Source organism: Cynoglossus semilaevis, chromosome 14 (assembly GCF_000523025.1).
Source record: "Cynoglossus semilaevis isolate Cse_v1.0 chromosome 14, Cse_v1.0, whole genome shotgun sequence".
NCBI lineage: Eukaryota > Metazoa > Chordata > Actinopteri > Pleuronectiformes > Cynoglossidae > Cynoglossus > Cynoglossus semilaevis.
Genome location: NC_024320.1, coordinates 4,417,821 through 4,444,682, shown reverse-complemented (window position 1 = coordinate 4,444,682; position 26,862 = coordinate 4,417,821). Strand labels below are relative to the sequence as shown.

At 39.8% G+C, this 26,862-nt stretch overlaps 1 protein-coding gene across 5 annotated transcripts; it reads right to left on the bottom strand.

Moving 5' to 3' along the window:
• Positions 1–1,131: 1,131 nt before the first annotated feature.
• On the bottom strand, positions 1,132–26,862 carry LOC103389235 (receptor-type tyrosine-protein phosphatase-like N). 5 transcript variants are annotated; one of them, XM_025062487.1, is made up of 24 exons: positions 26,787–26,862; positions 24,411–24,690; positions 17,142–17,192; positions 12,819–12,929; positions 12,649–12,745; positions 12,400–12,562; positions 11,481–11,904; positions 11,162–11,302; positions 11,033–11,067; positions 10,429–10,604; positions 9,455–9,541; positions 8,960–9,039; positions 8,723–8,787; positions 6,683–6,901; positions 5,836–6,141; positions 5,127–5,274; positions 4,955–5,025; positions 4,731–4,808; positions 3,847–3,966; positions 3,579–3,745; positions 2,832–2,885; positions 2,432–2,496; positions 2,252–2,325; positions 1,132–2,103 (listed from the first exon to the last, which is right to left on the bottom strand). In XM_025062487.1, the coding sequence occupies exons 2-24, from the start codon at positions 24,511–24,513 to the stop codon at positions 2,032–2,034; spliced, it is 2,907 nt and encodes a 968-aa protein (XP_024918255.1). In that variant the 5' UTR covers positions 24,514–24,690; positions 26,787–26,862; the 3' UTR covers positions 1,132–2,031. The 5 variants fall into 5 exon arrangements, with proteins under 5 accessions (XP_024918255.1, XP_016894028.1, XP_008322783.1 ...); XM_017038539.2 differs by lacking the exon at positions 26,787–26,862 and having other exon boundaries at positions 11,481–11,901; positions 24,411–26,498; XM_008324561.3 differs by lacking the exon at positions 26,787–26,862 and having other exon boundaries at positions 24,411–26,497.

Here is a 26,862-nt window from a genome sequence, read left to right as displayed (position 1 = left end):
ACCCCCTGAGTCTAGAGCAGGATCTGTTAAAGTCGCGTTACAGACGCCGTCCCAGCCGCATAATGAGCGCCTTGGCCCCGGGAAACCGCAGTGGCAGCTCCTGCGGCTTCTCTGCTCCTCTCAGTTATGATCTGTTTTCTAGGAAAGAAGAGAGGCTTTTCTCGTCAGCGGCGCTTGGGACACAGAGGTTGACTCATTCATTCACGTTGAAAATTGCAAAAAAGACTAAATCGGTAACTTTATGACAGCCGAACACTGGCATTCGAAGCTGGACGCGGATGCCAGCGGTTACTGAGGCTGCAGTCCTGACACGCTCCCTTCACGCCTGTGAGCAGACACGGTCTAACCAAACTCCATTCATAAAATGCAGAATCCAAATTAAAGTGCTCTCACTCCTGTGCACACATTTAGTGAAAGCCTAACTTAAACCCTCTTAAAAATAAAATTAGACTCTCTTAAATTCGGCTACCAAACTGTGCTGCATAAAGCAACATTTGTTTTAAAAAACCTACATATTAAATTGCCCGGCTTTTTTGTCCGTAAAACCCCATTGATATAAAAACAAAATAAAAGGCACTCGTGACAAATTTGTTTTGCGAAGAAAAGACAATTACACCAAATCGTATGAGCAACTCGTTCACTGTTAATGTTTACATACTTGTAAATGCGTATATTTAAAAGATAGAATGACAGCGAGTATTTTTCTATAATCTAGGTGTGTAGTGACACTGTATATTCTTCACCAACCTCTAACTTTAAACGCATATTTATGGTGAATAACAAATAACTAATGAATAACTAATTATTAGATGACAGTGCAAACTGATGGGTACTTGATGGGAACAGCGGATTAGGACGAATTAAATGTCTGAAAAACCATATTCAGCAACTATTCGGATAATTTTAATTCAAATCTGTAACATGATGTGCATTGAAAAAAAGCATAGACATTTTAAAATTCCTAATCTGACAAACATACCTCCTCAGCGACTGCCACTGTTGACTGGTCCTTCTGTTTTATAACTCCGTCGTCAAACAAAAGCTTCCTTCATAGGTTCCGCATAATACGGAACCTTTGCAACGAGGTTAAAAAACAAACAAAACAAAAAAATAAAAATACGGAGTCACAGATTGATTGCAGCAATTAAACACGTAACGATTTATTTACGAGCGCACAGATACAAAATAGATATTTTTTCTTTAACAGAATAACATTTTATTTTTATTCATTTTTTAACTTGCATGAGGTATACGACAATCAATCCACTTTTAATGACTAATGAACAATGACAAGCGAACAGAATATAACATGTGTGTTACAACAGATGTTACACAAAGAAAGGAACAGAAGCTCCTGAGGTGCAGGCAATCAACCCATTTCTTGCCAAACTTTTTTATACTTTTATTTATATACTTTTTATACTTAAATAAATTGTTCTGGGGAATCTAAATTTATATTGTTTTTCATTTGACAGAATTTTAGGAATTTAGGAATTTATAATGGTAAATAACTGTGTGGTTCATCTTGCTTTCAAAACAGCAATGATTTCAACCAGACTTGCAAAATACCAAGATCTTTGGTTTAAACTATTTGTGGCGCATTCACATGCGGTTATAGGGTTCAGAAAAATGCATCCAGTTTTTCATGGTCAGAGTTGATGAACAGTAACAAGGCATGTGTAGCTTCATTTCTTCTTTTCCCTGCTATTTAAAAAAATAAATTGATGACACATTTGCCATGATCTGAACATCCGTGAATACGTGAATCACAGCTGCACCACAAACAATTAAACTCAGATTTTCACTCACCAGAGTCTCTCCAAACTAATCTTTTTGACTGGCATGAGTCTTTTTTACTTTTTTTATTTTTATGTTGTGCGACATTGCACTTCAAGGCATCACTGGACAGACAGATAGACCATGATCTTTTTTTTAACAGGGAAATAAACATTAAAGGTTAGTCTTTTAGCATGAGTCAGAGAGGCCGGGTCAGTTTGTCAGAGTGGGAGAGGTCCAGGTCACGTGCTTACTTCACTGTGGCAGAGCTTTCAGGATGGCGTTGACTTCCTCTGCCACCGCAGTAAGAGCAAACTCAAACTGGTCCTAAAAAAAAGAGAAAAACAAAAAGATATCACTACATACATAAACACATATGCACGTATAAGGTATTTTACTGTAATAAAATATGATGAAGGGCGTTTCTGTAAGTGTGCAATGAATGAAAAGGAAAATGACGAATGGTTTAACACACCTTGGTGCGAACCATTCCAAGCCTCTGGTCACGGATGTGCTCCAGTGTGGCAGCAATGTCAATCTCCTTCACTCCTGCAGCCAAAAAAATAAAACATGTTTATTACAATAGCAAACTTGTAATACAAGACTACTCCTTTAAAATATTACACAGACAGGACACATATAAGATGAACCTCACCCTTAGCCATGCGGTTCAGAACCATGTCAATCAGAATGTAAGTTCCAGTCCGACCTGTACCATCACTGTAGAGACAGCATCACAATACAAACCAAATGTTTTAAAAAATAAACTTAGGTGAGGAACCTCCCTAACACATAAGTTAGTTAAAATACTACACAAGCATGTCTCCTTGTGGATTAAAATGGTACTACCGTGAAGAATATCCTTTAAAAAATCCATCATTACTGTGTACTGTGTACACAGTACTGTGTGTAAGGTGTCACAATGGAAATGTTTGAAAGATTTTCCAAATACCAAAGTTATGAGAATCATTCAGTCATCATTTAGAGGAAAAGATAAGACAGCTTTACACAGAGATAGTTTTATACTGGAGACAGTGACTATTTGTTCAGTTTACCTGCAGTGTACAATGATGGGGCAGGATCGTCCTCTGTAGCACTTATTCACCTTCCTGAGGAAGTACATGGAATTAATTACAGAAATACACACATATTAGTGTTTTACTTTGCTTTGGTAATAATTAAAAAGAAAATTAGTCAGTCTACGGATTAAACAACTTCTTTATATTGAACAAAAAATTGAACAAAAGCCTCTCAGAGGATAGACGGACAGAGAGAGAGAAGGACAGAGAGAGAGACAGACAGATAGACAGAGAGAGAAGGAAAGAGAGAGAAAGAGAAGAAGAGAGAGACGGACAGACAGAGAGAGGGAGAGAGAGAGACATACAGACAGACAGACATACAGAGAGAAAGAGAGAGAGACAGACAGACAGAGAGACAGAGAGACAGACAGACAGACAGACAGAGAGAGAGACAGAGAGAGAGACAGATAGAGAGACAGAGAGAAAGGGTTTTTGGCGATGGACCTCCTGCTGCAGCCACATCAGTCCATGATCATTTTTGTGACTATGCAACTGGAGCCAGATTACTAGCTGCAAACCACAAGAATGACACAGACAGATATGTTTAATTTCAAACCATGGGCCCCGCTGACCTCCATCGCACAAGGTTAAAGAACACAGAAGTGAAGGGGTCTAGGGATGGAAACACAAAAGAACCCGGGAGAAAGGACCGTAGGCCCTAAGAAAGGAATACTGTTTTTAGTAAAGTGTTCAAATGTGGATGTGCTGGTAAAAAAACAGTACCTGCGGAAATCCAGCAGGGGGCGCGTTGAAGTAGGGATGCCCTTTGCTGGCCAGCTGAGGAAGTGGAACTGAGTAAGGGTACGGGTCTCTTGGGTCTGCACGTTTTTCAGGTAAAAACTTCTCACCAGGAAGTCGTTACACCAGATGTGCTCAGACACCAAGTTGACCTGAGAGACATTTGGAAGCATATGAGCACAGAAACATCTTAGCCTCGAAAGAGTCTTCATGTTAAAGTGTAGATTTGATTTTTGTTTTAACTCTGAAGTACCTCATAGATGTGGTAAAGGGACGAGCCTTCATCAGGCCAGTAGCGGTCACACTGTTTCTCCCCATCCTCCACCAGTGCTGTCATCATCACAATCACAGTGCAGCCGTTCTCCCACACCATCTACACAAGAGCAGCTGTGTGAATAGCAGCTTAACAAAGCACAGAGCTCAGTTCTTCTGTGAAGCTGTACACCTCCATCAACGGTGTGCAAAAACATTCGAATGAACATTTTTGGGAACTACCTTTCTGCTTCAAATGCTCCTTAAATTGTGTAGAAAAGGTCATATTTATAATTATAACTACTTCCTGGGAAACTGGAGGAAGTAATTAAGGCTTAGACAGTTTGTGTGTTCTGAATTGAAATGTGCAATTTTTGTGTAAAGTTATAATTATTATTTATTTTATTTTTATTATTATGTTGCCTTATGTGTCTCAGTTTAAAGACATTATATTAGATATGATGGACATTCTGATAATGAGAAGAAAATAAAACTGGCTGTTAGTATTTTCCTATGTGGTATCCTCACCATTTCCCACAGTGCTGTGCCACTGCCACCTACTGTACGTAACACAGACTTTCACCTCATTTAATATTCTTTGAAACCCAACCCAATGAAGGATCAGTATCTACTGGGTATCAGCAAGTATACAAATAAAAATAATCACATCAGGTATTTTGTACTGTACTGGAACAACCCAACTCAAAAAGCAGGGCGGAGAAATACATGATATACATGATTCTATGATAACTTGAAAATATGTTGTATGTATTTTCCCGGCCTGGGAAATGGATCAATCATTTTCCAGGTTAAGTGAGAACTCGTGCAGGAAACTACCACAGGAAAAAAGAAACCAATTATAATTTTCATTATCATCCCACTGACCTGCCAGAAGTCAGAGATAGTGTGTGACAGGGGGCCCTGGGTAGCGATGTAGGCCGGCATCCGGGGGTCGTGCTCGATCTAGAGAAGGAGAGGTGAAAGGTCATATGGGGTCAGTGGTCTTAGGAGAGGTCCACTGCAGCATCTGCATTCTTTCCTGAAACATTTCAAGACAAATGGATTCTCCTCAGTGTTCCATGGTGACCACTTGTAAGGCAGGGACTTACTATAGTGCTGGCGTTGATGTAATCGGACCGTGAAGGGTTGATCTCTTTCAGTTTCACTCTGGAATGGTCATCTGTGCAAAGGACAACAGTAATGTTTAGCAACTAGCTGGTTTTCTACTTGAATGAAGATTGAAAAAGTTGATGAACAGGTGTAGCTATCACCAAAACTCACAGGGGACAGAATCAGGGCAACGGTTCTTTTTGACGTTGGCGTCACTCTGAGCCACAGAGACAACGCTGGGCTCAGCCTGGTAGGAACACAGAGCCTCCCACTCCTTCATCAGACGATCTTTATTCCTTAGATGGTCTTCCATGTAAGCCTGGTTCAAAAAAATAATAAATTGATCATAGATGAGTGGGTCGTGATAGCTTACAAGCAGACAAAGCTATAGCAGAGTAGCTATGAGTTAGCCTGGAGGAAGATCAATGTAGAGACAAAAACTCATAGTCTAGAAATAGATATAAAACATAATAAAATAATGAAAAGCTAGCTTTGAAATTTCAGGGCAAGTGTTAGTGTAGTACAAAATTTGACCAAATCATAATAATGTAGTAAAGTTATATAGCTAAAAAACGTATACTATCAAAACAAAGTACATGTTAAAAAAATGTTAGCAAAAAATGTACACTAAGTAGCCAAAACAATTCTTTCTGTAACAAGAAAGTAGTTATAATTGCCATAACAGCCAAAGGTTAGTGAGAAAGAGATGTAAATCTTTGAGAAATATTACTAAAGTACACAGTTATAGTTGGATTGGAAGATTTGTTGTTGTTTTTTTTAGTATATTTCATTGTTTCCTTTGTATCATTAATACTGTAAATTGAAAGTTGGCCATATGTGTTCAGAGACATCATTTACTAACACAGTAACAGGTACTGACCAGGATCATGTGACCAGTGGAGATGTCCATGTTGGCCTGGGCCGGCTCCTCGCACCATGAAGGAGTGCTGCTGTGGGAGCTGGGACTGGGCTGAGCTCCATCACTGAACTGGGACGACACACTGCTCACTCTGGAGTCTGCACCACAGCCTCCTGTTGCTCCTGCTCCTCCTCCTACACTTCCTGCTCCTCCTCCAACACTGGCAGCACTGCCACCTCCTCCACTCCCTCCTCCCACTGCGCCCAAAGCTGCGGCTTCAAGGCGTCCGAAAGCACCTTTGGAGGCCATGTGCTGGCGACACAGGTCCTGGTGAGCCAGTTATAGCCATTCATAATGTTTTATGATGCCATTTATTTATAAATGTTTACACTGTCTTTTATGCCACTAAATTAATTTGAACCTAATTAGATCACAGTTGGCTATGGGATGGGTTATGGCCCAAAGTATAGGGTTATATAGGTATAAGGCAGCAAGAATAGCTAATAACAATTTTCAAATGTATAATTTTGGTTAGATATTTTGGGAAAAATTTGCAACAAACAGCTAAAGCTAAAATTACAGCCTGGAAAACTGCTATCAAAAACAATTACAATATTACTAAAAAGCAGTGAAATTCAGAAAAATATCTTTAAAGACAATCATAAAAGAACGCAAACAAAATAATATTTAATATTATAGAATATTAATTATATTTGAAACATTAGATGTTTTAAATGGTTCTTCTTTTATGTAAATGTTAAAAAAGCCAAATCTTACTTTATGTTCAGGCACAAAGTAACTACCAAAAGTAACTGCTGTAAATCGAATCATAAAACAGCTAATAGTTAATAACTAAATGAGCTCTCACCTGGTACTCTTGGTGGCTAAAGCTGCCTCCCTCGGGCCCCAACCCAAGTTTTTTGGCCGCCAGACGGTGAGCGTGGTGGCGCAGGCAGGCGACTGTCATCGTTGCCACTAGGATGCCTCCGATGCAGCCCATGGCCACCAGTGTGACGAAGACCCAGTGAGAGCTGGACTGGACCCGAGTGGCCAGAGGCAATGCCTTCCCATCTTTATTTCTTTGTGGCTGAAAAGTAAAAGTGTTGAATATTAAAATGTTTATTCATGTTTTAAATGATTTAACGATATTTTCAGTTCATGATATTGTGAAAAATAACGTTGGCAGGAGACACTGTGTGTGAAGACCAAGAGTGGAAGCTGCTGCTGAACATGCATGAGTCCAGAGGTAGTATTTTATCGAAAACCTCAATTCTTTTATGATATGTAGTTGTGTCCTTTTCCAGGTTTAATAAAGTTTTGAATTCATCAAAAGACAGACTCTACAGAATCTCTCGCACTGACCCTCTGTAGAATTAACTGCGTTTTTAGAAGCTGTACCTCCTTCACCGAAATAGGATTTGTATTCTGTCTTTTCTATTCTTTCTGCAAAATAAATGGACAGTTCTTCTCTGTCATTCTCCATCTTTTCACTCTCCTTCCCCTTTCCAACTTTCCTCATTAGCCACCTTCACCCCCCCCCTTTTCACTTTTCAATCAATCCTTCGTCCTCCACCTCCTCCTCCTCCTGATTATCCCACCGATCCCCTCTTTTCTTCTCCACCTCCGCGGATGAATTGTCTCTCTCTTGACCTTTCGAACCTCCTCCTTCCTCTTTGTGGGCCTCAGGAATGTGAGATGTGAGGCTTTCACTCTCTCAGTGTGTGTGTGTGAGACAGAGAGAGAAGAAAAAAGAAAATAATAGACGTCCAGGCTGCATGTGGTTAGAGGAAATAAGTGGATTTAAGGTGGAGCAGCCTGAAATAAGATTTAGTCCTCTGAAAAGTTCTTTGAGGTAACCTTTCTACTTTTTGTTTTTATTTATGATGATTCAACCTCCAGTGTAAGACTTTGTCCAATTGATGCAAACGCATTAATCTGCAAAATAGGCTGTTAAATAATTAAAACTTTACTTAATGAGGTGGAGCTGCAGAAAGTCTCCTGCAGGCCTCCAGGGTAAGATAAAATATATTTACACCTCGATGTAAATCAATCAAATGTATTTAAAATGGATAACATTATCTGCTGTAAATTATAACATTTAAAATAAATGAAATTGGGAAAAGTCAATTCATGCTATTTAGAAGTCGTGTTAAGATTTTAAGCCACATATGTGACACAAAGATATTCATAAACTTATAACGTATTACAAACAAACCGTTATGAGACAATATTTCATTTCACGCATTAATTCAATATTTAAGGCTTTTCGAAACACGAAACGTCCCGAAACAAAACATACATTCGATTTTAAAAGCAAATAATAACGCAGAAATACGCGTTATAGTTGACGAATAACGTGTTTTCATTTAAAATTTCCACTCACCGAATAAACCGCAGGGAGCAGCTTCTCCTAACGTCCCGCATCAGAACTGACTCACATGGAGGCAGCGAACATTGACGTGTTAAGGTAAACCATGTTCAAACACTGGCTCTTCCCGCTTTACCTTTCAAAATAAAAGCCGCTTGTGGAAACGCCTGTGTTCGCCTGTTCGGTAAGTTTTGTGATATTGGTCGTTCATGTGATATTTGAAACGTATAAGTGTAAGCGAATTTACCTAAGCTGATAAAACTGTCTAATATTATTCCAGTGTTTTTATCTTTAACTCACAGTTTAAGTTTATAATAAACAGTATAATGTTAGCCAAGTCAGTCAAAAAATCTAAAACACAGCTGGAAGTCTTAAAAAAGTGAAGGCTGAGTTAGCCGACTTAAATGTAGTTTAAAAGTATATTAAAACTGGCTAAAGGTGTGTCAGAAGCTTACAGACTTATATATTCAGTAAAAGGTATGCTGCTTAAAATGTGAAGGCAGGAGAACGCACAGAAAAAGTATTAAAATTGGCACACACCTCTCCAACTCCGCTTTGCAACACCTTCAGACCCATCTCCGACTCCAGAAATGTTTTCTCAGCAACTGTGCAATTAGAAAAAGATCTGTTAAACTGGTTGTTTCCCTCTGAAAAATAAATACAGGGATGTGTACATATAACAACAAAAAACACAACAAGGATTTGCCAAAAATGATGTTTCACATAGTATTTTGCTTTAACTTCATGAAGAATGACAATTTTAGATAAAACTCTAACCTGCTGACTCTGCCACATTTCCCGCAGTCAAGTTCTTGGGGTTGGGTCTAACCCTGAAGGTGACGGCAGGTCCCACAACACTGCACAGAAGAAAATAAAACAAACCAGTCACACTTCAATGAGTCACTCAGGGGGAGAAAAAAAAACTTTGATATTCAGTCTATAACCTAATTGACCACAAGTCATTATGCAGATGAGTGTGTGCAGGACGAAGGTCACTGGTGAGAGTGTGATCAGGTCAAGCAGGCAGAAGGAGAAGCAGTGAATCATTACCACGTGCAGGAAATCCACACATCACACAAGTGATCTCCCAGCTCTGGGCCGAGCCTTTGTTGAACCAAAACAAACAAAGGTCAGTGGTCCAACAAATGAGTCGAGATGAAGAGGATCCACAGGCTCGCTTCAGGAAAGAACAGGATAGGGATTTTCATGTGTGTGTGTGTGTGAGGGTTTGTGTCAGGCTTCACGCCCACTGCTGCCCTCTGTCCCTCCTACCTGATGTTAAGGAGTGTGCCATGTGACAGGCCCATCCTCTCTGACAGCAGCTGCAACAGTCGCAACCCGTCGATCAGACTGAGGTGGCTGAAGTGACAAAACACACACTTTCATACACAGGAGACGGACGCACATCTGCACGCACTCACTCCACCGAGTACATATGTAAACGTAAATGGCACACACACAGAAACGTGTGTAGAGGCATTCAACACAGATGGAGCAACACACAGATCATTATACACCCAAAGACAACATCTGCCTGTTCTACTTGATGAAGTTCCTCCTTTCTCTCCATCTTCCCTCCTTCTTTCTATTTTCCCTCCTGAGTGCCACCCTCTCATCCCTCTCTCCCTGTTCCTCTTTTTTGACTCCCTTTCTTCCTGCCTCCCTCCCTCTCTGCCTCTCTCCATTCTTACTTCCCTGTTTTGTCCTTCTTTTATTCCACCCTGCCTCTAGCCCTGTTCCCCAATCCGTTCTTCCTTCTTTTCTTCCCTTGTTTTGTTCTTCTCTTCTCTGTTCCCTCCTTGAACTCCTTCAGAGTTTCTACCCTGTTTCCCTTCTTTCCTTCTCTTACACTTTGTAGTTTCTTTCAGAGCTTTCTATCCCATCCCTCATTCCCTTATTTTCGTCCAACCATTTTCTTTCCACCTTGTCCTTCATATCCCTACATTGCATAGTTCTACAAACTTCTTATTTCATTTGAATTTTTTTATAAATGTACAACCGTTCTTTCTATCTCTCTTTCTCTCTGATATCAAGTCCATCTGTATTTTCTCAAAAAGTTCAATGATTCCCTGCTTTCCACCTTTCAGACATATCCATGTTTTCATTTCTTTTCTTTTTTTTCTATTTCTTTTGATGCTCCCTTTTTAGCATGTTATTTTACACTTACAATTACTATCCAATCATTCATTCATTTGTCTGTCTCCCATGTTATCCCGTGAACACACACTGAGTCGATTCCTCTTCACCTCTGGTTGGTGACGATGTAGCCAAACTCCTCCTGGGTCTGGGTGCTCGGCTCCTTCTTGTCCTGTTCACTGGTCACAGCTGGAGATTTGTCTGTCTGAGATCCGACCACTTTGGACAACTGAGGGGGCGGGAGCTTCAGGTCGAACACCTTATTTCCCACCGAAGCCTCTGAGACCTGAGGGATGGACATGAAGAAAGAGCAGTGAGTTCAGCAGAGTGATGTCCAACACGTTGACTAAAATGCAGCCCCAAACCATAACTGAGCCTCACAGTTTTTTCGAAACTTTTTGGCTGCATCTCAACAAATTCCAATTCTGTTGTGGCTTCAATGAATAGTGAATGAAAAAACCAAAGGGCCATATGCAGGTACCAGATATCTTTGCTGTTATATATATATCTTTTTGGAGCATTTATCCCTATATTATTTATATTCTTATATCAAATAATAATTATTAATTGTCTTCTTAAAGTTTTTCCAGGAATTTTAGGAATGTCTTTTCAGGGTAAAACATAAATCCCAGACATATCCCTGCTTTACAAATTCATTATTAAAGAGCAGAAATTAACAGTAAAAGTTATTAGTATTAGTATAGTATTTCTTACCTTCTTTCCAGTGGCATCGTTGTTTTTATAGTTGCCTTAAAAAATAATCATCACAGAAAAAGGATGAGGAAAAGTCTATGGGAGTAATATATTTTTAAAACTTATTTTCACAGTTAAAGTTAAACAAACCTTTGGCTTGTTTGGCAAAAGAGCTCTCCAGCTGGAGCTGCTTCAGGGCAGCTGGCAGATTGTCCTTCTCCTCGGGGGTCAGATCCTTCAGGTCCAGGCCGTAGGGATCCAGCAGCAGGGCCAGTCTCTGCAGGGATTTCTCTACAGAAACCCACAAGACAGATGGTAAAAACTTTCCCTTAATTCAAAATATATTTAATTGTGTGGGTTTTTTTTTTTTTTTTGGTGACCAATAAATAACACTCAAGATATTTTTGATGAATGTTTAATGAAACATATCATTTAATGTTAACAAAGCTTAACCCCCTCCCCCTCCTACCGTCAAGTCCTGACAGAGCCCTGTAATCGTGCTCTGGTTTCTTCTTCTCTGCCTCCTCCTCCTCCTGCTCCTGCTCCTGCTGCTGTGGCCGCCGCTGCTGCTCCTGCTGGCTGAGTTTAGACATCTGAAAGACGTAGTCCTCGCCATAGTCCAGAGGGAAATCAAGGCTGCTGAAAAAGGAGGAGGACGAAGGGGATGACGACAGGGAAGATGGGAATCCTGCTCCTCCGTGTCGGGGGAAGGACTGCACAGGTGAGGAGGAAGAGGAAGATGAGGAGGAAGGGGAGGTGAGGTAAAAGGACAACAGGTCCTGGAGAAGCTGGCGGTCTTGAGCCAAAGTGTTTGCTCTGCCGATGAGTGGGAATCCTGGATTATCGTCCAGAGAGTTGAGGGAGCGTTCTTCTTCTTCCTGGTAGCCGTACTGCTGTGAAAATCACACACAAAATGTTTATTATTTTAACCACTAGGTGGCAGAATATACTTAAATAGAAAATCGCTTCCAGAGCGCTATTTTACACTACTCACTAAGTATTTGATAATTTTTTATTTTAATTTCTAGATACAAATAGAAAAAACGACCTGAGGTCAAGGTTGAACTTAACCCATGGTCAGTTTATTATTATTTATTGCAGTGACAATCCTTTTTGGTAAAACTGTTCCTGTTTACACTTCCTGAAACGCTACAAAAGAACGGTGTTGTTCAGTTCCTCACATACATCTTTTTTGGGGGGCAAAAAGACAAAGTCAAAGTTAAACATGGCAAAGAAGGATGGAATGTGGCCTGGATAAATAGACTGTAATGTGGCCCATAAGTCATGTGGCCAAAGTAGCAAAACTATCTTAAGGTATGTAGCCCAGGTATGTAGCCCAGATGTCCTGTTTTAGACCTCTCTCAGCAGGTCTGTCTCTGTCTGCCCACCTGTCTATATGTGTATGGGTCCAACATTGGTCTCTGCATGTGGACTGAAGACCGGGAAGGATCCAGAATCATGTAGTCCACGTACTGCTGCATCATCTTTGGGTCGACACCATTGTCAGAGCCCTGGACTCTGTGCTGACCAGCGCCTGACACGGCAGACAATCTAGAATGTAACGACCCAGACTTTATTACCAACTTCAGTCCACACTGCGGCTCTGACGTCACTGACAATGGATTATTTTCTCTTACTGTTTGGACACTTTATTCAGGGGAGCGCCAACAGTAGGAACATGACTTAACTCACGACTGATCACTGCTTGGGTGAAGTCATCTTTCCATGTCAGACCTGATGGAGACGAAGACGTCGTTCAATGAACTGCTTTCCAGTGAGATCAGAGTTACGCCCGATCGCTACTCACCTTGCACCATGAGGTCTTTGAGAACTTCCTGCAGTTTGTGCAGGACAGGTACAGACACCTGGTACTGAACTGGCTCCTGGTGAGGAGACTGGCACTGTCCAAACAAACCGTCTGCAAAGAAGGACCAGAGAGCACCAATCAAAACAGGCACAATATCAAAACCAATGAGATCTGGTACTGTAGCTAGCTTGAAAATCTTAGCCACATGTTGTTTGTGAAAGGCAACAGGATTGTAGTAGCCATAGTGTAGTGGTCGCCATGTCTGCTTTGCACGCAGAAGGTCCAGGGTTCAATCCCAAATGTGACAAAGACACAGGAGGAGCTTCTCTGCATATGTAAGACTCCTCAACTGGACAATTGCCCCTCAGTTACAACGCTAATTGCTAATTGATGCCAAGGTTGGCAATGTCACCACACACTGGGTCAATTACATCTCATGCTCGGTTGTTAAACAAGTAGCTATATGCTAGCTATTAAAGTAGTTCCATAGTGAAGTGGTTGCCTCGGAAGCAGAGAGCAGAGAGTCCTGGGTTTGATTCCCAGAGGAACCACATGGTGATGTTAATCCTCCTCTATAAGTCGTTATGGATAAGTGATTTTTGCACTGCCTCTGACACTGATCCTACTTGCAATCATGCTAACCTTCACTTTATTCCACAAACTATAGCCTTGTGTCTCTATTTCATGCTGAACATTACGCCAAAAAAAAAAAAAAAAAAAAAAATCACCCCCTACAATACAATATGTAGGAGTTCTGTGTCAAAGAGGGAACAATTTTCGCGCAGACAAGCTTCAAAATGTCTGCCCCTGACATTTCTGCCTACACAAACACAACAGTGATGACATTTAATTGGTGTGACACTCACAGCATTGAGATATCACATCTGGAAAGCAGCCTTTCAGGAACTAATCAAAAAGACCTGCCTGTATAACAAAATACACAGGGTTAGGTAGAAAAAGAGAAAATATAAAATAACAGATTTACTATTGTTGTTATTGCAGAATTACTCAAACCCTAGGTGGTTTTCTGCCACAGTCAATTCCAAGAGAGAGAATTGTCCGTGTGAAAGGAACTATTCCGCTCCACCACGCTGAGCATCTCTGGGTGAAAACATCATGTTGACGATCGAGCCTCTCTTAAAATAGTTGTTGAACCCCCAGTACCAACCCTTTATGACCGCAGTGAGTCAATAATGTAATGACAACATCATGTCTACCTGCGTGTGTGCTGCAGGAGGATGATTTAACTGCAGATCCACTGCCTCCACTGTGGAGCCAAAGGCACAACCCTGTTTTGTTCGTACGGACCAAAAAATCTGCATGATGTTTTTAAGCTTCCTGGAAAATCAATCACACAGAGATACAGACACTCTGTGACGGTGTGATGCAGTACTGAGCTGTACCTCATGATGAGGCCGTGCTCCAGAACAAGTGCAGAACTGCTTGCGATCATTACACACTGTATAACACACGGTGAATAATGTGTTGACACGTCAGCAGAGACACTTTTACGCAGTTCTGTTGTTCAACCCAGCAGAGATATAAACGATGAAATGACACCTCAAACAGAGCAGGAGCACACATCACCACACTACACACACAACTGCACAACGCAGTGTGTGTTTCTATACGTGGGTGTGTGTGTGTATATTGACATTTAAACCATTTTTCATTTTTTTTTTCATTGTTGGTAATTTACTCTAGGACAAGTGGCATAGAAATAAATTGAAGTCAATGTGAGTCCTAACAAAAACTGTGTGTGTGTGTGTGTGTGTGTGTCTGTGTGTGGTCGTAAGTGCAATATGTGTGTGTGAGTGTGTGTAGGCCGTGGTGAGTCATCGCCTCTGTCTCCTGTCTCACACACACACACAAGGGGGAGACACACGGTCGTCAGGCAAGTGATGTCACTGTTGTCATAGAGACGACAGGGAGGAGCCCTGATTGGCCGAGAGTGTTTGACGGAGGGAGACCTTTATGTTTCACTCTCACTTTTTTTCCTCCACTCTCTTCTTTGTGGCGCTGCTCACCCCAGTCCTTTTGTTTCTATCAATTTTCTAGACACGCACAAACACACACACACACAATCACATAGAGAGAGACTCACACACATCATCTTTCCTTACAATCTTATCAAGGGTACAGAGTAGAACAGAATGCTAAAGAACCCAAGTATTAAAAACCATCGAAATCCATCTGTGACACTGAAAAGGACGAATAAAGATTTTATTTTCTTCATTTTATAAAGTGAATGTTGTTTATTGAACAAAAACAACATTTTTTTATTGACCAGTGATAGGTTTCATATCCAGATTATGTACAAAAGGAGCATCAACCAATGGTTGGTGAATATCAGACGACGAGGACCACTGACCTCACTGTTGAGAAAAAGGTTGGTCAAATTCAGAGGTGGAAAGAGTAGGTAGAAATATTCTACTGAAGTAAAAGTACTACATAATACAATATAATTTCAGTACTATAAACTATAAAATCACGACCTAAACTACAGCAATATTTACTTTGTGTCATATTTTTGAGGTAAAAAACCACGACACAGTAAATGTGTGCCTCAGATTTGTCCAGTTCAGTTTGAAATGCATGTACCTACCTTTACTGAGCTCCCACTTCACGGCTTCATTATGCTGGCTATTAAAATGATAGCTTATGTAATGCACTTTGGATTAAAACCTGTTACGCCCTCACAAACCCTTTTATCACACACTCATTCTTGTTTTTCAGTGCTTGTTCTCTCTTCTTCGAGTGTTATCAAACCCACATTCTGGCTCTGAAGCACTTCTGTTTCTGGAACTATGAAACAAAACATCCTCTGGGCGATGGCCAAAACAAATTTGACCATATAAATAATGCAACCTTCTGTGTGCCGTGTCATGTGTAAACAGAGTGGACCGATACAGCGCCTCCAGGAGGATCAGAGATGGGGATGTTCAGGGGAATCTGGGGCGTGACGGCTCAGACGCTTCGCATCGTTTGATGGACATGACACACGTCAGAGCTCCCTGAAGCGTGCTGCCGCAGCAGCTGCTGCCGTTGTTGCTTCTGGAGCCTGCTGGGATTGCTCACGATTGGTCGGTTTGCAATTACATTCAAGCTACAGTGATCAAGAGCGTCCTACTGGGGACGGCATCCGTATAAGATACCTTCAAGAGGAGCATGGGGCTGCTGCTTTACTGAGCTAAAGCTAGTTGAACGTGAGACGTAGCTGGAAAATAACATTTGTATTCAGTCCTGCCTTAAAAGCTTGAACTTGTGTTGTTTAGTATTGCTAATTTAAGAGATTTAAATTGAAAACTTTTAATTATATATTTATATAAAATGTTACATTACATGTAAGGACATTGACAGCAATGATTTATTGAAGCATCAATTTGAGTGGCACAAGTTGACCTGGCCTGTGAGGAGGGAGGCCGCTAATGCAATCTTTACCTCTGATATTTTATCCTCACATTAACAACCAGTCATAATCACTTAATAAAATGGGCGGTTACGTTATGCTGCACAGAGTGAAGATTAACACAAGAGCAGGTCAACCCGGCCTTTTTGACAACAGAGGCTGTGAAGGAAAAAGAAGTCTCAGTTGTGCATAAAAAAAGCTCCAAAGAGACTGTGAAATGGAATTCCACTGATGAAACACTGAAGTGTCTGCATGAGCAGTCTGTCCGGGAGTAAAACAGTAACTTGAGATACGATCACGTGACTGGAAGCTGATTGGACAACTGACTGCTGTGTTCTCTCCATTAGCAAAAGCTATGATAGTAACGTATGGAGAGTTAGATGGTCACTGTTGGACCTGTGTGTTGGTCTTGGTTCACTTTGAAAACACAATGTTACACAAGTGTACCATTTGGACTGGACATCCAGAAACAATACACATACTTTTACTGCCCTTTCGTATATGCAGACAAAAGCAAAAACAAACAAACAAAAAGCATCTTTTTCCTGTATTCCACCAGAAGTGTCTAATCTACCTACTATTTTGGAAAAACTCTGCGTAACATTCAGGGGACATTGTGCCTTTGTGGCTATAGATTTGCAAAACAACATTTGCTTCTAGTTAAACATTAGCCTTTCAGCTAAAGTGATGAAGGTGTTAGGTCAGACCAGATAAGGAGGCTTTTACTGGGCTGTGGTGTGCTGACCTGTACTGTGTCATTCTGCATCATGGCTGGCAGCATGTGCATCACTGATGTTACTTTTTTATATAAAGAAAACATGGGAAGTATGTCTCCAGGATTATCAGGCAGTGTCAGGCCGTACAGCTGTGAGTTAAGGCCTTATGTGATGTACGTGTTAGACCTGGTGACTCACCATTGTTGCACAGCTGGTCTTGGAGACAGAGCTTCTTCTCAAACAAGCAGCCTGCAGGAACAGAGAGAGAGAAGAAAAAGGTGGGCAAATTAAGAAAACTGTTATATTTGACTAAATAGGAGCTTCATCAGGAAACAGGAAAGATTGAAAAAAAATTGTCAGAAACAAGACATGATAGCTTAGAATATTAGTGGAGCAAACAAATGCAGAAACCAAAGATCTAAAATCACAGAGAGGAAAAGTTCAAAGTTATTTCCACCTCTAACTTAACGGACGGTGCAGACTGCAACTTCTGCTGCTTCTCAAACAGTACCACCTCTCACTCTGATCCATCCACTAAAACTCCCTGTCTCCTAATCAGACAAACAACTATTGGAAAAAAACTAGAATTTTATCAAAAAGTAATAAAACAAAACAACATATCGTAGGGTTTTATAATGAACAAACAATAAGTTGGGGGGAATATGAACAACCAGCTGTACTGTAACACACGTTGCCATAGTGCTGTAATCTGTGTGTGTGTGTGTGTGTGTGTGTGTTACAGTTGACCTTATCTCAGGTGGTAATCTTTTGCCAGGAGCAGATATGAAGCCTCTGTTCTGCTCAGTGACACCTGTATGTGTGATGTGTCCTTGAAGGTGTAGTATTCACGTCCCCTGAAGTAATGTACATCTAGTTCTGTTTTTTAGAAGTGAATGAAAATTTCCAGCTAGGATTATATATCTTAAAAATATGAAAAATGTATGATGTGACGACACAAGCTATTAGCTATGAATGATCTGTACAAAAAGCATTGTGTACAAAGTGCACTGAAACTAGCTTAAAACCATTATCTATAACACATTGTACATTAAAAAAAATTAAGAACAAAAAACTCCACACTTTAGTGTCATAATTAGCAAAAAGCAAGTATGACTATACAGTATATACAAACACACATATATATACAGTATGTACGTATATGCATATATACATACTGTATTTACACACCTACATACATATACACACAAATACATACATATAAATATACATACTGTGTCATGTGTATATATATGTATAATGTAATGTATGTAATCACGTAGGAAAAGATTGTTTAACAACACTCTTAGACTTGGTGTCGTTGAAAGTTTGCAGCTAAGTTTAGCCGGCACCGCCAACAGGGAAAATGACTCATTTTGAGACACAAATAATGGGATTTTTGTTTTGGTTCCTGAAACTGCAGCTCTCATGAGATTTCTTCCCTCCTTCAGACTGAAAACCTCTCTAATGCTTTCTCTCGCGTGTCCCCTTCAATCAGACGTAAAATGGAAGGTGTGAAGACGCAAATAGCAGCAGAGAGGGAATCTCCATTAAACAGAAGGGAGAGAGGCAGCTAAACACAGAGAGAGAGATTCTCCATCCTTCCAGCCTCCACACGATGACTAATCTCTGCTTCGTCTTCCTCTTCCTCCTCCTGCAGCTCCCTCCTTCATCACCCATATCCACTCCAAGTCTCTGCCTCTGCTCCGTCTTCTGGAAGATTCCTGTTTAGATCTCGTTAAGCTCATCATGCGGCCTGTCCATCACTGTCAGGCTCCGCACTAAAACTCATCTCCCACTCATTTGAGGAAAATTAACATGTAATTAAGTCTGTAATCACCAAGGATGCACTGTGAAAAATTAAATGTTCCCTCTCCTCTGAGAACATAATTTGCTGTAACTGCGTGGCACATTACGGCAAATTGGCTGAGATGGGTACGCCCTGCCAAAAATGCAGTAAGAACAGAAAATATAGTTTAGTACTGTAGTGTAGTACACTAGTACGGTTACCCTTAGTCCGACTGGGAACAGGATAAAGAACATGTTTGGTGGGACAGTTTTGGTGTTTGCGAAAACAGGATATTTTTCCAGGATTTCCAGGTATTTCCCAGCACGACTACTCCAGGTCTCATTCTGTAGAACTAACAAACCCCCGGCGTCCACTTCACTGACCTGCCTGCAGTCCAGATCTGTTAACTTTTTACCAGATCTAACAGAGTGTCATGAAGAGGGGAATCAGACACAATATGACTTCCCACAATTAAAACTGTTAATAACAAAAACTTTATTTAATTGCTTAAGTCTAACTTTTTTGTTTTGTTCAAATGAAGCAGTTTGTTGGTCGATTTTTAAACTCCACAGTGACCCCTTGAGGCAGAACAATTTCAGGCAAAACAATTCATCTTTCATGTCTCTCAAGGGGAAACTCCTGCAGCTTCTCCACAAACACAGCTTTTATCTGCAGCTCAAACCAATTAGACAGAGGAGTGACCGTGGAAAGTCACCATCTGGCTCCGAGTTTGTTTTACTACCCTCCTTTACTTTTTTTTTTTTTTACCTAAGAGGCGTCTGCCTTGGTGCAGCTGAGCAACAAACTCCATAACAGCTCTTACTTCTTTAACTGCATCTAAAAAGGTATTGTTAATGTTTTACACATTATATATTTTATTAAAAAATGTTTTTGCCCCAGCAATACTCATGTATTACTAAACACTCTCTGTAGATAAGATTTTATACATTATTTCAGCTGTGTTTTGACTGACATTATCTTCTGTCAACTCATAAGAGTTAGACATTTTAAGTCGTTGAAAGAAAAAAGAAAGAAAACTGTTCAAACATGTTCCTACTGTTATTTAACCAGTGTTAACCACCTTAATCAGCTGTGTATCTAAGCTATCTCTTGACTTTCCCTCATATTAGCTATTTTGGCACACTAAATGTGTCTTACATATATTGTTTTTACTATTATTTTGTTTACTTCTTAAGCTTATAGCCGAAAGTAACCAAAGACAATGTTAAAATTTTATCAAAAAACACAGACCAAAATTGTAAAAATGTCTTTTATCCTTACGCTGACTGTCTGGCATTATAATATAATTGTATGCATTGATTGTAAGTCATGATTCAATTGTACTGAGGACAGAGAGGCTGCAGAACAGACTTGGCCTTCGTGAGACAGTGACTGTTAGTGACGGAGTGAAGCAGCATTCTACAGCAGTCGTATGTCAGCTCTAGCAGTGAAAACATTTTCTCTCTACAGAACTGATTTCAGGCAAGAATCAAGCTGACTCATGACTAAATGAAAATTCAGGGCACAATCCCGCAACCAACATCGTCACGATCACTGTGCTTTGCTTTTATTGTCCATTAACCTCCTGCCAGATTGAATTCAGACTCATTTTCATAATGGTGCTTCTGGCATTTGTGGCTGCTGCTGCTGCTGCTGCTGCGAGTTTCCTGAGTTTGTACTCTGTGTTTTACTGGCTGCTCAAGGATGTTAAAGGTGAGAAACATCAACCTCTGTCGTTGGCTTGACTGGCAGCTGAGGCAGAGAGGTTATAACGTTAGACTTTAGACCAGATGACACCAAGCAAAACTACAACCAGCATCATGTTCAACAATAACATGGAAAACATAGCAATAAAACACACACAAGAAAACATGTTCTGTGTGAAATTTCATCCATAATAATGTTCCAGTGAACCACAGGCCGCCACTGCTTGCACATCGGTGACTCACCTCGGGTGATAAGCACCTGCATTATCATAAACAAACATGCAATGGTTATTTTGAACTGGAGTACAGCTTTAGTGTCCTCCAACACTGGGTTAAGCTCTTTATGAAAATGAGGGAGCAGGTCTCACCTTCAGGTTATGGCCTCGCTTTGGAATATAAATGAAAGTCAGATGCATGAATCTGTCTGTTTTTAAATGTTTTATTGGTTTATACTTGACAATGTCTTTAAATAAAAGGAAACAAACAATGTATCTAGGTTTTAAATTTTAGTTATTTGAATAAATAAATCTCCCGGTAAGAAGGCGCCCCCATCTGGTCAGTGACTTGATGTAAATAATAATAAATACATTTTGGCATTAGGCAAAGATTTTTTTTAAATTATTCTTCAGTTTTTCAATTTTGATTATGCTTTAGTTGGTTGTTTACACTTTATTTGATAAAGTCTAAAGTATAGAAGAACCACTTTTGCTTGTAATTTGGTATAGCAGTTCCTGAGATACAAACAAGCACTGACTGAGTTCCATAAATGTTGGTAAAATGCCATATCATGTTCCTAAGTTCCTATTTTGAACCACGGGCCACATCTGACTGTTTCCCTTTTCTGCTGCAACCCACACCAAACACGCATCTCCAACACTCATCTCCCTCATCTCGCCCAGTTCGTTCTTGCATGTGTCTCTGTGAGCACCTCAGAGCGTTAGGCTTCGTACCCTCTTGGATACTTTACCGTTTCCATACAAATATGGAACGGAATAATCCAATTATGATAAACATAATTTTAAGGTTCAGCATAAAATGGCTAATAATGTGCAAAAAAAAAGACTTAGAGTTAGCGTCAAATCTAAAAAGAAAAGGAAAATTTAGCCACATTTTTTCGAATGCTTATCGCACTTAATTGATTAAACAGCAGCCAGTAATGATGTTCGCTATCCACGGTGCTGATGTGTTCATGCTGCTCTCTGTCCGTGGTGCTGAAACACTGAACAGCGTTATCTTCACCGAGGAAACAGGAAGCCATTGTAATTACTGCGAGCAGACGGAGCTGAGAGGTCACAAATGACTCATCACGGCTGTGGGCACAATCTCCTGTAATGTGGCTTTAATATTCAATCTGCTGATTTTAGAGCAGCCATTCCCAAAGTAAACAGTGTCACAGACAAATCTGAGTTCTGAAAGTCCTCAGTTCTCAGGGACAGAGAAATCTGCCCAAACAACAAGTCTAAAAAACAAATGTCCATAGGATTAATGAATAGCCTGAAGATACACTTCAAAATGGATCATATCAAACAATGTGGAGCTGGATTATTGTGCCAGTTTGCCTTGTAAATTTCATGGTTCTTTCATCTACAGACCTACCAGGGATACAACATTTATAGAAGGTAAATTGTAAATTGTGAAATTAAGATTAAAATGTATCTTCATAAAGTAATCTATAAAATAATCTATCAAATTAAAAGCTAGACGCAAGATTTAGCCTGTAAATATCTAAAGTTATTCATAAAAATAGCATAAATAAAAAATTTAATAATTCACTAAAAAAACAAACACAACTTAATGCCACCTGGGAATAACCAATACATATCTTAAATAAATAAATAAAGGGTAATGAATGATTGCAAAGAAGTAAAAGTTAGCTAAAATCACCTACAAAATGCCAAAACTATAACTGCTGGAGCTGGAGGAATACTCAAATTAGCCACTTAGCAAGTATAAACAATGCATAACCTTAATTAAAAAAAAATAGCGATACATTCATCTTTAAAGGATCTAAAGTATTATGAAACATATAATTCAGGACAAAATCATAACTTTGTTACATAAAAGCTGCTATCTAGCACACTTTGCCCCAATAACAGATAAGGACATCAATATCTGGTGAAAATCCTCTCCAAAACACCACTGCTGCTAAAATAAACCTTTGTAGATATTGATGTTTTGAAGTGGATCCTTAATGTCAGTTACTGATATATTGGCTTTATAAGCTTCACTTATAAGCTGTTATCTGTCCTGTCCCCATGGAACCTAAGAGTATGATGAAGAGCAACACAAGTTAATTTGTTGTTTGTTGCTAATATTGCAGACGATGTTCTATGACAGGAGGCTTTGCAAAAAGAAAAAGAAACGTGAAAGTTAGACAAAACAAATCAATTATTTAAGAACACTTAAAAGTAACAGCCTTATACCCTTATAAGTAGGTCTTATACCCTGGCTGTTATTATATGTACAGGGGTCAACAATTTATGTCAGAGATCCGTTCTTACAATGTAATATAACTCAATTTTTTGCCATAAGTAAAAAAAAACACAACTTTTTAGCCCAAGGCAGGTACAAGTTGGTCAAACAGCAGCAAAATAGCTAGTGGTTAGTCAAAATAGAAATGCCTTAACAGTCCCTGGAATTTGGCTAAGGCTTCTGCAAATAGCTAAAATATCTCAATTAGTCAATTAGTCAAAAGCAGGACAAATTTAATACAAACAGTAAAATGTTTTGCCAAAACATAGTTTTGGTGAGGATGTTTAAAAAATAGCTACAGTAAAACTAAGCTTGCTAAGCTAAAAGCTAAGCAACCTATTTGCCAAAATTAGCTAAGACACTTTGAATTACACAAGTTGTCATTTACACACATCACACGGGAAAAGCTTTTCATTCCATTTTTTATGTTGTAGCAAATTAATTCTCGACACGTTCTACAAGCTACCCACAAAATGCACAGTAAAAACTCCAAATCCACTAACTCCATGATGCAGAACAAATGTAATAACTTCAGCATCTGGATCACACAAATGTCAAAGTCATAAAACAGGTGTGAAAAGCATATATTGACCATGGACTGGTTATTGATTGGTTATTTGTCTTGTGTCTTGTGTTCTGGGAATTTACCCTTAATTGAAAATGTACTTTCATTTTTCTGGAATATTTAGGAATGCTGATTTATTTTATTTAGCTTGTGATTAATCGAGATCGAACTGTTAATCGTTTGACTGTCCTCACCAAAATATAACAAAATGTTAACAAAGAAACAACTACAAATGAACCATAAAGGTAAAATGTACCAATAAACTGCTAAACATATTTTATAGATTAAAAACACAGCTGTTAAGCAGCTAATGTTCTAGCCTTGTAGCTCACACACAAACATAAACATGGTACAAAAGTACTTAAAGAGTGACCATATATTCAATCAAATTCCTGCTATAATACTATTCTCACAAAGAGCTTTTGGTCAATCAGAGTGAAGCATGTGGTATAATCTAAAGGAAGAAACTGAATTTAAGGGATCGTGGATAATCAATATGCATCGATATAAGTTTGCTTACCTACATAGAATGGAGGATTACGTATCTCACAGTTTTTTCTTGTTTTTTGGATTGTACTAAACAGCTCAGACTGTATTTATACAGACAGATGTTTGCGTCAGTGTCGCAATTTTGCGGCAAAATTACCATTTTGCGTCGTTAGTAAAAGGGACAGGACAGCCGAAAAGAAGCAGCAAACGTCAAATAATCTGAACAATAAAAACAATGGATTTTTAATCACACTTTGTTGCCAAAATACAAAGTCGTAGCATCTTTTCAAACATCATAAAAACTATTAATTTCATAAGTTGATGGGCAGCGAAACGGTGCCGTAAACGGTTTAAACTCCCTGTAACATGTAGTGACTCAGGAAGAGTCTGTGCTTTAAACGCACCCTCTGCTGACCGTCTGTAATATGTTTTTCGTGCGTGAATCTTACCGTGTCTGCCCGCCACGCACAGGCGACAGGAGGCGCTGAGGAGGAGCAGTAGGACGTAGACGTGGAGGCGCAAGGCTGACCACAGTCGCGGGGAGCTCCTCATGGTGGTGGAGGAGCAGGTGGAGAAGTCCGACACCCCGACACCCACCACGGAGAGTAAAAAAAAAAAAAAAAAATCAGTACCGCTCCATGTCAGAGTGGCAAGTCGAGGAGGTGGAGGAGGAGAACCTTCTGTTTCTGCTGCTGCTCAGCACTGATGGAGAGGTGGCGTGCGTGAGCGCTTGCGAGAAAGAGAGAGTGAGAAAGAGAGAGAGAGAGAGAGAGAGAGAGAAGGAGGGGTTAGAGCAGGAGACACTGAATGCCAACACAAACACTTCAACTTACAAGCCAACGTCTTGAGCACATAAAAACCAGGCAGAAACATCACATTCAACCTCGGTCCGCGACCCATTTGTGGTACGTGTAGTTTTATGTGGAGATTTATTTCTAAATGCAAACAGAACGTACACCAGTGATTATCAAATGGTGGCCCACAGGGCCAATCACGCCCACCGAACCGTCCAATTCAGCCGCTGATTGGGTTCCAAATTAAAGTTTAAATAATAATGTTGCTCTATAGGAACGGAACTCGGACCTAAGTACTGTTAATTTAAAAATGATTTTATAGCATGTACTAAACAAAGTGTGTGAAGTACCCACTCAGAAACCACAAAATGGAGCATGTTTCCTCTGACCACGGCCCAGGACATGTTTATATATTTGCTTTATTTGCTTGTGTTTAAACAACTAAACACATTGAAGGAGAAGGCTAACCAGCACTTTTGGGTTTTGTCTGTGACTTTTAAGAATCTTAGTACCGAGCCATGCAATAAAATGGCTTTGAATTGACATCTAAAGAGGAGAAAGTCTAGGTGATTAACAGGCTTTTAGAACACGGTTGAAGTTGTGCTGGTGTTCTGTGCAGACTTCAGGTCAGAGAAGCTCCAGACACCTTAATAACATCATCACGGCTCAACCTTTTGTTTCTTGTTAACAGTCCATCTGAATACATCTGTGCACCTATTGCCACACAAATCAGCTGACGTTGCTCTTGCGTCACGCCACATAAACCAATGTTCAGCTACGTTGTAGCCATGCTGGTTTTAATGGAGCAGGAACACCTGGAGGATGTCTAATTTCCTGAAGGTTTGTTTACCTGACACCTTATTGTTCCTGTTCAAAGGCAACTCGAAATGCCCTGTCTGGAAAGGTGCCACTGCTAGGATACTGAAATTCCCATTCCCAAAAACAAGAATTCCTAAAGTGTGCTAATAATCTGCTGCCGTGTTGAAGAGTTTCTAGAATTAAGAAGTACCATTCCCATTGTAATTAAACCGGGCGATTTGTGAGAGTTCCAAGTAAAGAGTAAACACCACATCTCTGTCTTTGCTTGACAGTGACGAGGAAAAATACTGTCAGAATGCACATCAGTGTGGCATGCTAACGATGTTTCATTCGTTAAATTCACATAACATGTAAGATGTCGACAGATTTTCGAGTTAGACGTAGGAATGTAGAAATACAAAGGCTCACTTAGCTCGACAATTGCAACGTTTCCCCCTTGTGTTGACTTACTGTAACTGCAAAAGGATTATTTCACAAAACGACACGTAGTTGCATTAAAATCAGGAAAGAAAAATAACGGAAATTACAGTTGAAATGAAACATTATTTTAATTTATTATTTTAATAAAGAGATTAAGAATAAAAAAGTATAACAAAAGTAAAATACAGCCAGTCCTCGGTTGAGCACTAGTAACTACACGGAACACGGAATACTAGTATTTCGGGAAGCTCCAATGTACATGGATTTCCCTTACAAACGCTACACTTCCGTCAACCGCACCCACTTCACCCAAACATTACACTTCACAGTGACACTCCAAAAAATAAATAAAATATGTAAAACAAATAGAAAAAAATGTATATTATTTATGTTTCACTGTGTTGTCTCCCACCTCAGAATGAATAAAGAAACTCTTCAATAGTTTCCAACGTTGCCTTTGATTTATATTCAATTCTTAAACACTGTCAGCTCAGTCGCTGCATTTCTCATGACGGTGCGTCTCACAAATCCGTCCCTAGACAACAACAACAAACCGGAACAATACTCCTATTGTTACAAATTCTATGGCTTCAACTCAAATATGAGTTCTATAAAAAGTTACAGTTGAAATACAACTGAAAAAACAAATACCAGTCTTAATTTCACAGAAGAACCGGACAACTGTTGTAATTATTTACAGGGAAACCGATAATCCCAAAGAATATAAATTAAAATATGTAAAACAGAAAGGAAAAAGCAGCATCCAAATTCCGCTGTTTCCTGTTTTTTCACCTGTGCTGCAGGGTTTAGTCCAGTGGTCCTCAGTTATTTTCTGTCATGCCCTCCTTTGGGGACAGAAATGTTTTCA